At 48.3% G+C, this 13043-nt stretch overlaps 2 protein-coding genes across 2 annotated transcripts in view; one reads left to right on the forward strand and one right to left on the reverse strand.

The window, feature by feature from the left end:
• Positions 1 to 3551, reverse strand: part of LOC134910357 (probable basic-leucine zipper transcription factor R) — a 116311-nt gene extending 112760 nt beyond the window's left edge. Inside the window, exon 1 of the mRNA XM_063918286.1 lies at positions 3542 to 3551. The gene's annotated coding sequence lies outside the window, so the exon portion shown is untranslated. The remainder of the gene's footprint in view (positions 1 to 3541) is intronic.
• Positions 3552 to 4080: 529 nt separating this feature from the next.
• Positions 4081 to 13043, forward strand: part of UBE2D3 (ubiquitin conjugating enzyme E2 D3) — a 226674-nt gene continuing 217711 nt past the window's right edge. The window contains exon 1 of the mRNA XM_063918271.1: positions 4081 to 4577. Within this exon, the coding sequence (XP_063774341.1) occupies positions 4554 to 4577 (24 nt within the window). The 5' untranslated portion in view covers positions 4081 to 4553. The remainder of the gene's footprint in view (positions 4578 to 13043) is intronic.

A 13043-nucleotide genomic window follows, 5' to 3' on the forward strand; every position in this document is an offset into this window, starting at 1 on the left:
CCCTGAGATACAATTTGTATAGCCCAAGGATCCACCTGTGAGCGAACCCACTGGTTGCTGAATTTTCGGAGACGCGCCCCCACCGCTCCTGGCTCCGCCTGTGGAGCCCCAGCCTCATGCGGTGGACTTAGTGGAAGCCAGGGAGGACTTTTGTTCCTGGGAACTAGCTACATGGTGCAGCTTCTTTCCTCTACCCCTGCCTCTGGCAAGAAAGGATGCACCTCTGACCTTCTTACTTCTCTGAGAACGAAAGGACTGCATTTGATAATACGGTGCTTTCTTAGGCTGTGAGGAAACCTGAGGCAAGAAAGTCGACTTTCCAGCTGTCGCTGTGGACACAAGGTCCGAGAGGCCGTCCCCAAACAATTCCTCACCCTTATAAGGCAAAACCTCCATGTGTTTTTTAGAATCGGCATCCCCTGTCCATTGCCGAGTCCATAAGACCCTCCTGGCAGAAATGGACATTGCATTAATTCTAGAGCCCAGCAGCCAAATGTCCCTCTGGCATCCCGCATATATAAGACGGCGTCTTTTATATGGCCCAGGGTTAGCAAGACAGTATCCCTGTCCAGGGCATCTATGTCCTCTGACAGAGTATCTGTCCATGCTGCTACAGCGCTACACATCCAGGCTGAAGCAATAGCTGGTCTCAGTAGAGTACCAGAGTGTGTAGGCGGCCGTATCCTGAGACGGCAGGGCCACCTTCTTAGATAAGCGTGTCAGTTCACATAACTCATTTAATTCATGTGACGGGGGAAAAGTCACTGCCTGCTTTTTCTCCCCAAACATATACACCCTCTTGTCAGGGACAGGGTTAACCTCTGAAATGTGCAATACATCTTTCATTGCAATAATCGTGTAGCGGATGGCCTTGGTCATCTTAGGCTGTAATTGTGCCTCATCATCGTCGACACTGGAGTCGGACTCCGTGTCGGCATCTGTGTCAACCATCTGAGATAGTGGGCGTTTATGAGACCCTGACGGCCTCTGAGTTGCCTGGGCAGGCCCGGATTGAGACCCCGGCTGTCCCAAGGCTGCAGCGTCATCAAACCTTTTATGCAAGGAGCTTACATTATCATTTAAGACCTTTTACTAGCAGGCTCAGGAGAGCCCACTAGGAGCACCCAGCTCTGGCCGGGCACAGATTCTAACTGAGGTCTGGAGGAGGGGCATAGAGGGAGGAGCCAGTGCACACCAGATAGTACCTAATCTTTTTTTAGAGTGCCCAGTCTCCTGCGGAGCCCGTCTATTCCCCGTGGTCCTTACGGAGTCCCCAGCATCCACTAGGACGTTAGAGAAAAGTCTATTACAGGTTTGAAACATTATTACTTATGTGCAAATCAACTATAGTTTATTCAAATGTTCCTGCTTAGGGTGCCATTTCTCTCCATTTGATATGGATATCTAATACATAAAAATGAAAATTTGTCATTCTGTCCTTCTGTATTGTATTTCCATACAAATCCACAGTTTACAAGCGAAGATCGTGCCACCTTAGGGGTGGGGCAGCAGCACTGAGTATTTCAGCAGACAGTATAACTCTGGAATGCCTGGAGCAATTTACAACAAACTTGGTTCACATATGACTTACAATCTTGGAACAAACTCTGTGGGGGTTAAACACCCCTTGGGGTGGAACAGCGGTACCGAGTATTTCAGAAGACAGCAAAACTATGAAAGGGCTGGAGCAATTTACACCAAAATTGATATACATCACACTTACAATCTGGGAACAAACTCTGTGGGGGTTAGACACCCCTAGCACCCCTAGGGGTGGAACAGCAGCACAGAGTATTTCAGGAGACAGCATAACTTCTGAATGGCTAGACCAATTTACAACAAACTGGGTAGACATATGACTTGCACTCTGGAAACAAACACTATGGGGGGTCAGACACCCCTAGCAACTCTAGTGGTGGGACAGCAGCACAGAGTATGTCAGCAAACAGCAAAACCGTGGAAGGCCTGAAGCAATTTATACCAAACTGGGTACACATCTGACTTACAATCTTGGAACAAACTCTGTGGGGGTTAGACACCCCTAGGGGTGGGACAACAGCACTGAGTATATCAGGAGAGAGCAAAACTTTGAAAGGGCTGGATCAATTTACTCCAAACTTGGTACACATCTCACTTACAATCTGGAAACAAACTCTGTGGGGGTTAGACACCTCTAGGGGTGGAACAGTGGCACAGAGTATTTCAGGAGACAACATAACTCCCGAATGGCTAGACCAAGTTACAACAAACTGGGTACACATATGGCTTACACTCGGGAAACAAACTCTTTGGGGGTCAGACACTCCTAGGGTTGGGACAGCATAACTGTGGAAGGCGTGGAGCAATTTACACCAAACTTGGTACACATCTGACTTACAGTCTGGGAAGAAACTAACTATGTGGGGTTAGACACCCCTAGGGGTGGGACAGCAGCACAGAGTATTACAGGAGACAGCATAACTCTAGAATGCCTACACCAATTTACGACGAACTAGGTACACATATGACTTACAAGCCTGGAACAAACACTGTTGAGGCAGCAGCAGAGAGTTTTTCAGCAGACAGCATAACTCTGGAATGCCTGGACCAATTTACACCAAATTTGCGACACATATTACTTACACTCTGTGAACAAACACTGTGGGGGTAACACACCACTAGCACCCCTAGGAGTGGACCAGCAGCACAGACTATATCAGGACATGCATGATATGTCAGTGATAACAGGGCTGCATGTGACAGGGGAAGTGACATGATGTGAAGAGGAGAATGGAGGTAGCACAAACCCACACACTGAGAGTTATAAGGGGAAGTAGCACGGTCCCCCAGCAGCACAGAGTATATCAGGAGATACATAATGTGTTGTGCAATATAAGAAACTGTGGAGTGTTTGGGGGAGGAGGATCTATCTAGGTACTTAGCTAACATATAAAAGCAAAAAATTGTGCTTCTGCCTTTTTATACAAATCCAGTTTACAAGCGTAGATCGTGGTGAAATTTTACATACGAGCGTATTGTTATTTATACTGTGTTTAATATTTCAATAAATTTTTGTAAACAAACATTCTTAAAATCCCGGGCAACACCGGGTACTCCAGCTAGTATTATATATAGGCTTACCATACTATCACTTTAAACCGGGATAATCGTGAATTACACAAATTCTGTTGCTGGCAGACTGCAAACCTGCACCTCACCAGATTTTAAGCAGCTAGAGAAGCTGTGTATAGGGGGGTACACACGGAGAGATCAGTGCTTGACTTCTAAGCAATCTGACTAGATTGCTTAGAAGTTAAGCACTGATCTCGCCGTGCGTATGCACCTTATTTCATGAGTGTCCCAGTTTAAAGAGTTCCAATGGTATGCGTAACACAGGTAATCGTAATGATGATGTAAACTCCTGGTCACTTGGCAGCAGCCAGCAGGAGTCAGAGTGCTCGCAGTGTACGGTGCTGGCCGGGTAATAACTGATAACTCTCCTGGACTTCCGTAGATGTCCTACTCCTAACCGCTGTGAGCAATCCAGTGACGTCAGAATCACCTGGCCACGCCCATTAATACGAGCCTGCGCACAGCCTCAAAACCCCGCGCGCTTCTGGACGTTTCTGTCTCTCCGTGCTCCACCTGCTGCTGCTGCTGCACGTGCCAGGCGGCGCGCCTCCCGCTCCAGTACGCGCGGGAAAGAAAAAAAAAAACTCACACGAAGGCCCCGCCCACCCAAAGGAAAAAACCCACACAGGAGGCGACATCGTGTAATGGCGTCTTCTCGAATACACAGACGACCGCATTCACCGCACCCTTGTGTCCCCTGTACCACCCTAGCCATATTTCAGTGTAATAATCCTAGGGTAACCCTCTGTCCCCGCCACGTCACTGGACAGGTGACGCACTGCCGCACCTCGTTGCATAATACCGGTCTCTGAAATTAGAGCAGGGAGAAAGGAGGGAGGTGGCGGCAGGATCCGCCGCTTCCGCTCGCGCACCCCGGGTGACGTCACTCCCCTCACACCACCGCCATGTTTTGTTGTTCGCCGCTGCATATACTGTGATAGCTGTCATAGTTGTCAGTCCGAGAGGCCTCGGACACTAGTACGTCGCAGCCTGCACCCGCCCGCAAGCTGCCGCGCGTCCCTGCAGCCCACGTGACAGCAGGGGGCGTAGCTTCGGTGAAAAGGCAGCGGGCGAGCTCCTCTTTCTCCTCCTCCTCTCTAGTCGCAGCTGCAGCTCGGTCGGACCGCGCTGTGTGTGTGACGTAGTACAGCGCGTGACGGGACCAGCCCGGGGGTGCTCGCGAGGAACTGAGGACAGAGCCGAAGAACTGGGGGGAGGGGCGAGCAGAGGAGACACCCGACGGGTCACCTAGCTTCTTGTTGTCAGACACCCGCCTTCAGCCACCTCCCGCGACTTGTGTGGGCGGCTCCGGGTTGTAGCGTGTCCCGGATATTGCACAGGGGGGCTCCCCACCGCCTCCTCTCTCCCCGCCTCTTCCTTGGCTCTTCACTCCGCCCAGCTCACCCGAACACCCACCCGGCACCGGCAGCAGCTAGAACATAATGGCGCTGAAGCGGATCCACAAGGTGAGCGGCGCCCGAATGTGTGGGGTGTGTGTGTCCCCGTATGTGCGTGTGTGGGGCCCCCGGGGCGGGTGAGCACGGACGCCGTGCCGCGCTGGTGGTCTCCGCCCTGCGTACCGCCAGACACCCATCGGGCCACACGCAGCCGGGCTCGGGCACCGCCACACGCCGGATGGCTGTATTTGCCGCAGAGCTGTCGCCTCTGCGGGCGGATGGCGGTGTTACGTGCTGGGTGTACCGGGCGGCTGCCCTCCCATCCCTCGCCCGCAGCAGCAGCGCCGCTCCCGCTGTATGCGTTACCGCCATCTCCCCACAGCACACGCAGCGCCGGCTGCTCCCTCCCAGGGCTGAGCCCGCAGTGTAAGATGGCGGCGGTACTGCCTCTGTACTGGTGCCGCACTCAGCGCGATGGGGGACTGCTGCCGCTCTCTGCCCGGTGCTGCGGCCCGCTCTCCTCGCACGGTGCCCGCGTACACACATGTGGCTGGGAGAGGTTGGTGTGTGCGGGCCCTTTGTGCCCGTACTTTCTGCCCGTACTTTCTGATGCAGGCAGAGGTGTAGCCGGTCCCTGTGCTGGTACCTCCCAGGGCATCATGTCCCCCCTACCCATAACCGGACCTCAGTGCTGGGGGCCGCGTCTGCCCGGGCACATCACGCTGGCTCTTGCACTAAGTTCTCATATAGCGACACTGTGGCTGTCAGGCTGCTTATAGCACTCCATAGTGAGATAAGGCTAGCATCCCTTCTATGTACAAGCGCTTATTGATAGTCCACCTAGTACTTTGCTCTCTCACCACAAGGTATCATTAGTACAATAGGGCTTGTATTCATTCTGTTATCTCGGCTTCACCTGCCAGTTTGTGTATTTTAAATTGGGGTGTTGGTTGTATTTACTAAATATTTATACGCATATTCCGCTGCATAACATCCTCTTTCTAGAACACCACCCTCCATAATGACAGCTTTGCCCTGTCATTTTAATAGGAAGTACTCTACCCAAGTATTTGTCAAGTTTTTCACCTGTTAAGTGCCCCCCCAGCCCTAATGGGCCCTACAGACATGGCGATATGCCGCCGAGCTGCCCGACCGCCGATACGGCAGATGGGTGACCCGGGGGGTGGGGGTGGGGGGCAGTGACGGGGGGGAGTGAAGTTTCTTCACTCCACCTGGCTCCGTAGAAGTGTAAGCAAATCTCGTCCATATTGGCCTGCATGCCCAGCCGACGGAGCACCAGCGATGAACGAGCGCGGGGCCGCGCATCGTTCATCGCTGCTGACTCCACACTGACAGATATGAACGTCATCTCGTTCATTAATAAACAAGATCGTTCATATCTTGCAGTGTTATCGCCCAGTGTGTAGGGTGCATAATAGTTGCTTGCTTACTTTTGCTTGTCAGGGTGATGGGCTTTTGACACTTTAATTGGTATGTTTAAACTTTGTAGTAAACAAAACTACCCACCATAAATATTTTTCCACCCTCCTTATTATGGGGGGAATTTATCTCAAAGCGATATACCCATCCAGAATAGCACATCACGTCAGCACTACTATAATTGGCAGGCGTGGGGCATGCACGCCTGACAATTATGGTAGTGCCGACATTGCGAGTTTGGAGATGCCAGTGGACAGGATGTCCTATTCTGGATGGGCATATTGTGTCCTTCATGCAGAATTGAATTAACTTATGTTGATTTAAATACGTTCTATCCATCTTAGTTGCTGGTTATTTGGATGTATTTGGGTACACACGGATGGATATATCGCCTGTTCCATTGATGTCATTCAGATGTATCACGTTTGCCTTGCAGCACAGCTGATACCGATATGTCGGCATATTCTGTCTGTGTGTATGGACGACCTGCTGTTTGCCTGTACGCCGGCTACAGAGATGGACTACATAGCTGGGCATTCCAATGCCTGCCCAGTTGTGTCTGCACTGACATACTGAGTGGCTGATTTGTTAAGTGTATGCTTACTAAATCGGATATGATTGTGGATACGACAGTGGTGTGTACCCAGCCTTGGCCTCCATGTTCTGGTACATTTTGTATGTTTTGATGAGCATGTATTACTTATGTATGAATAAATACTACAAGCGGACAGTTTATATACGCTAAAGCACCATTGCAACATGTTTACAACGGGTTTCTTTAAATGTCTGTGAAAATGGGAGGCTATGTTCAAGCAGAATGCAAGTGAAAACCAATTTAAACAATTCTTAAATCTAATTTCACTGCATTTTACACTACAATTGATATACAGTATAGGCTGTATTCTCCAAACCTGTCTTGGCCCGCTTTTTCAAGGCATTAGAGACCTCTGCATCAGGTTTTTGTTTATCCTAGGTTGGGAGGACCTCCCCATCTGCTTATTTCCACAAGCATGGGCATCAGTTAAATTTTTTTTATGCAAGCCTGAACTTCAGTCTAAAGTGACGGGAGATCAGTGGGTGCTATTCAGTGTGTCTCTCTTCGCAGTGCCATTTTTAGCTGCGTAAAACTGCTAATCCCGACTAAAGTTTTGGGCTTGATGCAAAACGTGCTATTTGGGGGCCCAAACGGTCACTCAGCTGGCTCTGCTTGCCAGCACAGGGAGCTGCTAGCAGAAATGCTGGTGACTGCAGATGTTATTGCCCAAACGGAGAAACAAAGTGATACTTCGGGCACCCAACACTTGACAGCCGCTAGCGCAAAAAATAGAATTCCCCTCCTAAATATGTTACTCCTCCTATGGGGTAAAAATCCTCCCTTGGGAGAAGTTTCACCTTTATTAGTTACTTTGACAGGCATTTTGGGCACTATTCAATTCAGCGCATGCTCACCTGGATGGTTTTTGCTTGCACCCCTCCTGGGGTTGCGAGCAGAAATCCGACAAAACTACTGGCACAATGCCGTTTTCTGCCCTTAAACGGCATCACGCCTAGGTCTTAAGTCTAAGAATGCCGGTTCACGTTACTGAACGCCATTTTTTAGGTGAGGGCACCGGCATTCTCAGACATAACAGCGTGCTGAATTGAATAGCTTCGGGAGCTCCTTCCCAGCACTATTCAGTTAGCGCTGATTTGAATAGTCCTTTGTCTTAAATCGTAACTCTTAAGGTGCATACACACAGGGTGTTTTTGCCCAGCGTGTATGCACAGCGATGATTGCTGACATTGCTGGGCTGAAAATTGCTCACTGCATACACACAGAGCTATTTTCCCCCCTGCCCAGCGATGTCAGCGGGGGTAAACGTCTTTCCATAGCAGGACGCTATGGAAAGCCGCTCACCCCGCCGTTCATCTGCTGGTAATACCAGCAGATAAACGGCTGCCGCCAGCGATGAAGCAGGAGCGCGCATCGCCGGGGCATACACACTGGGTGGCTTTGAGCTGAAAGCAGCTCAACACACCAAAAGTGACCTGCTTTCAGCTCAAAATCACCCAGTGTTTTTATAATTTAGTGCCAGTGTTACCAGTATTTTCTCTATTTATGTTTTTCATTCCTTGGGGTCAATTCAATTTGGCAACTTATGAATAGCGCCGGGAATTAGCTCCCGACGCTATTCAATTCAGCTGCTAGTTACCCGCAATTGTCGGGAATTCTTCTCTCATCCCCAGGGATGAGAGAAGAAACCCGACAAAAGTGCTTCCTCGCGGCCGGCGCGAGGCTGATTCTGTCGGGAATCAGCCTCGCGCCGGGGAGTTAAGTCGGAGAATGCCCGTTCTCCCGACAATTCAACCTGTTTAGTCGGCGAGAACGGGACATTGCCGACTTAACTGGAGCTGAATTGAATAGCGTCGGGAGCTAATTCCCGGCGCTGTTCATAAGTTGCCGCATTGAATTGTCCCCATTATTTGCTTCTTGAGCCATAACCATTTTCAACTTTGTTACATCCTGGCTTTTAATCTTTTCTGTGAGTCTACATGAAAGCAATTCTTGTGTAACTGCATATGGCTGACCAATTTTCAGGTTTTTGGTGCTAATGGAAACATGTAGCAGTATTTGTTGCTGTGCTCTTGGCAGTATGTGACATGGCATAATATAGCTCCCAACTATCACAATTCTATTTGAAGTCTTTTTGTGCACTTTTAAATTGAGTTCTGAATATGATAAACTACTGCTACTCTTTATAAGCCGACAATCCGAATGTCAACAGTTCGTCACTGATTGGCCAGCGGTGACATCTGGTTGGGTCATTTTAATGGGGTGGTGTTAAGGCGAGTATTTCTGCTCCCTAGCCTTACCACTCAAAATCTGCAGCCTACAGAATGTCTACATGGTGCATGTTGCGATTTTGACTAATGACTACATCCCTCCTAAAATCTCGAGTCTGCATGTCCTTCACCCTGCAATAGTCCAGTGCTTGGGTATTTGTGCTAGCACTAATCTGTGGGGTTTAGGATTCAATTTCTGCTATTAATCTAAATTTATCCCAGTTCAACTACCAGTCGTGCCATCAAATATGGGGCCTAATTCAGACTTGATCGCAGCAACATTTTCTTCTACTGGGCAAAACCATGTGCACTGCAAGAAGTGGGTGGGGGGCAGATATCCATTGCTACCCTTACCTTCTTATTTAGCTACATCGGTTTAAACTTGGCTCTCTTACATTTGCTGTCCATGAGAATGAATTTATGCATTAATTTGTCCAGTAACGTTTTAAAGGAGTCCCACATTTCTTCAGTGCTCTTTCCTTTACAAATTTGGTATCCATCTATGGGGGTATTTCAGAGTTGATTGCAGCAGCCAATTTGTTAGCAGTTGTGGGGGGTCGGGGGTTTGTTAGCAGTTGTGGGGGGTCACCTAGCCCCATAGCTATGCATACTAATATGGATGAGATTGACCATATTGGCATGTATAAGCGACCTGGCACGCCTACACACTGAACCATGTCTCGTTCTTTAACGACTTAACAGGCGATTTTTTTTTTTTTTGTATTTTTTTTTTACATTTTTTTTCTAAATTTATTCCCCCCCCTTCCCAAAATAAAACTGTTCCGAAATTGTCTTTTTTATTTTTTATTTTATTTTGAGTGAATTAGGTGAAGAACATGAGTTTAACCCTATCTAAAATGATTTTAGTAAAAAAAATTTTTCTTTTTATTTTCAATCATCGATCGGGAACATCGCGACCATCCCGTCTTTAATTTTGAAAGCCTGGACAGCCTCCAGGTACACAGGGGCGGCGGCTTGGGGGGGGGGGGGGGAGAGTTGGTTTACACTCCCTAGTGGCTGTTATTGTCTGCAGCTGCTGGAGGGAGTGCTGACCAATCGGCAGCAGGGCAATTAGTCGGTCCCTCTGACAGCAGCAGCGTAGGGAAGTTTCCCTTCCGCTGCTGACAGTTTATCTGACTGGTCGCATCCTGTGCGACCAGGTCAGATACAGCACTTGCAGGCATGGTCGCATCTGATGCGACCATGCTGGGCAAGTGGTTAATGAACGTTCACTTAGATCTTTGTGTGTAGGACCCATAACTCTCTGCACATGTTATATCTGCCTCACCTGCAGTGCACATGGTTTTTGCCCACTAGAGAGCGATTCTGCTGCTGCAATCAGGTCTGAATTGGGCCCATTGTCACAATGTTTAGGTGCAGGCACATTTGACCACTATATACTACCTGCAACATTGTTAGTTTTCTTTTGCTTGCCCATGGGTTGCAATGAAAATCTAGTTATGTTTCTGGTTGTGATGTGGCTCAGCCATATACTGTAGTGGACGCTTCTCTGGATTCGACACGCCCTGCACGGAGAACAGCCTGAATTCAATGGTGTGAATTAAATTATCGCCCCCAAACTCCCTTCTAAAGTGACGGTAGATAGCAGGGGCGATATTCAATTGATGTCCACCATTGCACCCATACGCAGCTAAACCGTACTAAACTAATGGACATGGTAGGGGAAAAGTGCTGTTTGGGTGCCCAAACAGGTCACTCTTCCTACATTTCAGCTTGCAGCCCCCTAAGGGCTTGCGAGCGGTAATGTCCGTGCCTGCAGCCATCATGCCCGAGTAAGCTACAGTTGAATAGCTCTGTTGGGCGTCATCTAGTGGCCGCCGACGCAACCAACATTTGAATCTTGCCCTTTGTTTTCAAATTGTTGAACATTCCTTATAAGATTCTGGTCCATGTTGACCTTATGCTATTGCTGTAGACTTACTAGTTGCAAGTCTCCCTTTCCACCACATACCAAAGTGCTTTATTGGCTTGAGGTCTGTGGAGGCCATTGTCATGTTTGTTGAACTAGCCTGAGATAATCTGTACTTCATGATATGGTATGTTATACTCCTGGAAACAGCCATTCAAAGATGTGTAGACTGGCCATAAAGGTACTGTATGTACGTGGTCAGCAACAAGACTCTGGTTGGCCATGGCAATTAAAGGACGCTTAGTTGGCATTAAGGTGCCGGATGTGTGCTAAGGAAACATTCCTCTTGCTAATACACTACGCCACTAGCTTTAACTGTTAACATGACACAGGTTGGGATTCATGTTTATGCCAAACTGTGACCAAACCATTTGCATACTGCAGCAGAAAATGAGATTCCTCAGACCAGGAAATGTTTTTCACCTGTCCCATGTTGGTGACGCTGTGCCTGGAGTGCCTCAGTTTCCTGTTCCTAGCTGACAGGAGTTGAATTAGAGGTTTGATGTGCTGAGTTTTTCTTTTGCATGCCACTGTTACTAACAAATTTGTTTTTAGTTACTGTTGCTTTGCTGTCAGCGTGAACTAGTCTGGTTATTCTGATCTCACTAACAAAGTATTTTTGCCCACAGAGCTGTTAATGTATTTGTTTTTTGCACACCTGTAAATTCTTTTGTATGTAAAAAATTCCAGTACGTCTGCAGTTTGATATACTTAAACCAATATGGCACTAGCAATCATTTCATGGTCTAAGTCTTGGTTTACATTTCTTTCCCATTTGTCTTCTTTGAATAACAACTGAATCTCTTGACCATGTCTACATGCTTTTATGTATTCATTTGTTGTCACGTGACTGTTTATATGCACACTCCTTGTAGACCGTCATTGAAAGGCATTACTTTTATGACCTTCATATGCAACAACAATGGTTAGCATACCCTCGGTGCTAGTGCCATGGTTACATTCAGGTCCCTATCTGTTTAGACGTTCTCTCTGTGCATTGCTTGCTTTCCATACACCAATAGATTGTACAGGTACTTTGCTTTTGACATTCAGTTGCGGCTTTTGGACTTGGTGGTCTTCTTTAAAGGGTGAAATTATTCTGCTATCTACCAATTGGGCTCATACCTGAATAATGTCCTGCCAAAATTGGGATAGCTAGGAGATTTTTTTGGATTTTTTTTTTATTTTTTGGCCTCTAAGGGGTCGATTCTATTCGGCAACTAATGAATAGCGCCGGGAATTAGCTCCCGACGCTATTCAATTCAGCAACTAATTACCTGCAATTGTCGGGAATTCTTCTCTCATCCCCGGGGGATGAGAAGAGAAACCCGACAAAAGTGCTGCCTCGCCGGGAGCTAATTCCCGGCGCTATTCATTAGTTGCCGAATAGAATCGACCCCTAAGGGGTCTATTCAATTCACAGACAGTTGAATAGCACCGGGAATTAACTTGAGCTGAATTGAATAGCGCCAGTAGCTAAGTCGGCGAATGCCCCTTCTCCCGGACTTAACAGGTTGATTTGTCGGGAGAACGGGCATTCTCCGACTTAACTCCCCACCGCGATGCTGATTCCCGACAATCATCGGGTCGCGCGGCAGCACTTTTGTCGGATTTCCTCTCTCATCCCCCGGGGGTGAGAGAAGAATTTCTGACAATTGAGTGTCACTTGGCGCTGTATTGAATAGCTCCATAGTTTGGATGGTTGACCATGTTATGGTCGGCAGTCATTAGGTCGACCACTATTGGTCGACATTGCCATGGATGACACATGAAAATGGTCGACACATGAAACGACATGAGTTTTCACTTTTTTTCTGGGGGGACGGACTTTTCCATACTTTACGATCCACGTGGACTACTTTTGGGAACGGTGATCTGTGCCGAGCGCAGCGGTAGCGGAGTGAGGCACCTTGCCTGAAGCATGGCGAGCGAAGCGGCGCACTAATTGGGTTCCCCGTCACTTTACGCAGAAAGCGACACCAAAAAAGTACAAAAACTCGTGTCGACCATTTTCATGTCTACATTTGCCCATGTTGACCATGCCAGTATCGACCATAACATGGTCGACCATTCATACCGGAACCCTAATTCCCGGTCCTATTCAACTGTCTGTGAATTGAATTGATCCCTAAGATGAGGCGAGACAACACACAGGGCACATACAACAGGGTAAGTTAATCATAATTGCTTCTAGGCACTGCAGATAGCAGAAGCTCCTAAAGGGGGGTACTCACGGGAGAGATGTGTGCTGAGCGATCTTAACACAGACCGCTCAGCACACATCTCTCACCCCGCTCAGCACAGCGCGATGTGCTGAGCGAGGGGGAAAGCCGACAGGGGGC

This window comes from Pseudophryne corroboree, chromosome 1 (genome assembly GCF_028390025.1).
Source record: "Pseudophryne corroboree isolate aPseCor3 chromosome 1, aPseCor3.hap2, whole genome shotgun sequence".
In the NCBI taxonomy this organism is placed as follows: domain Eukaryota; kingdom Metazoa; phylum Chordata; class Amphibia; order Anura; family Myobatrachidae; genus Pseudophryne; species Pseudophryne corroboree.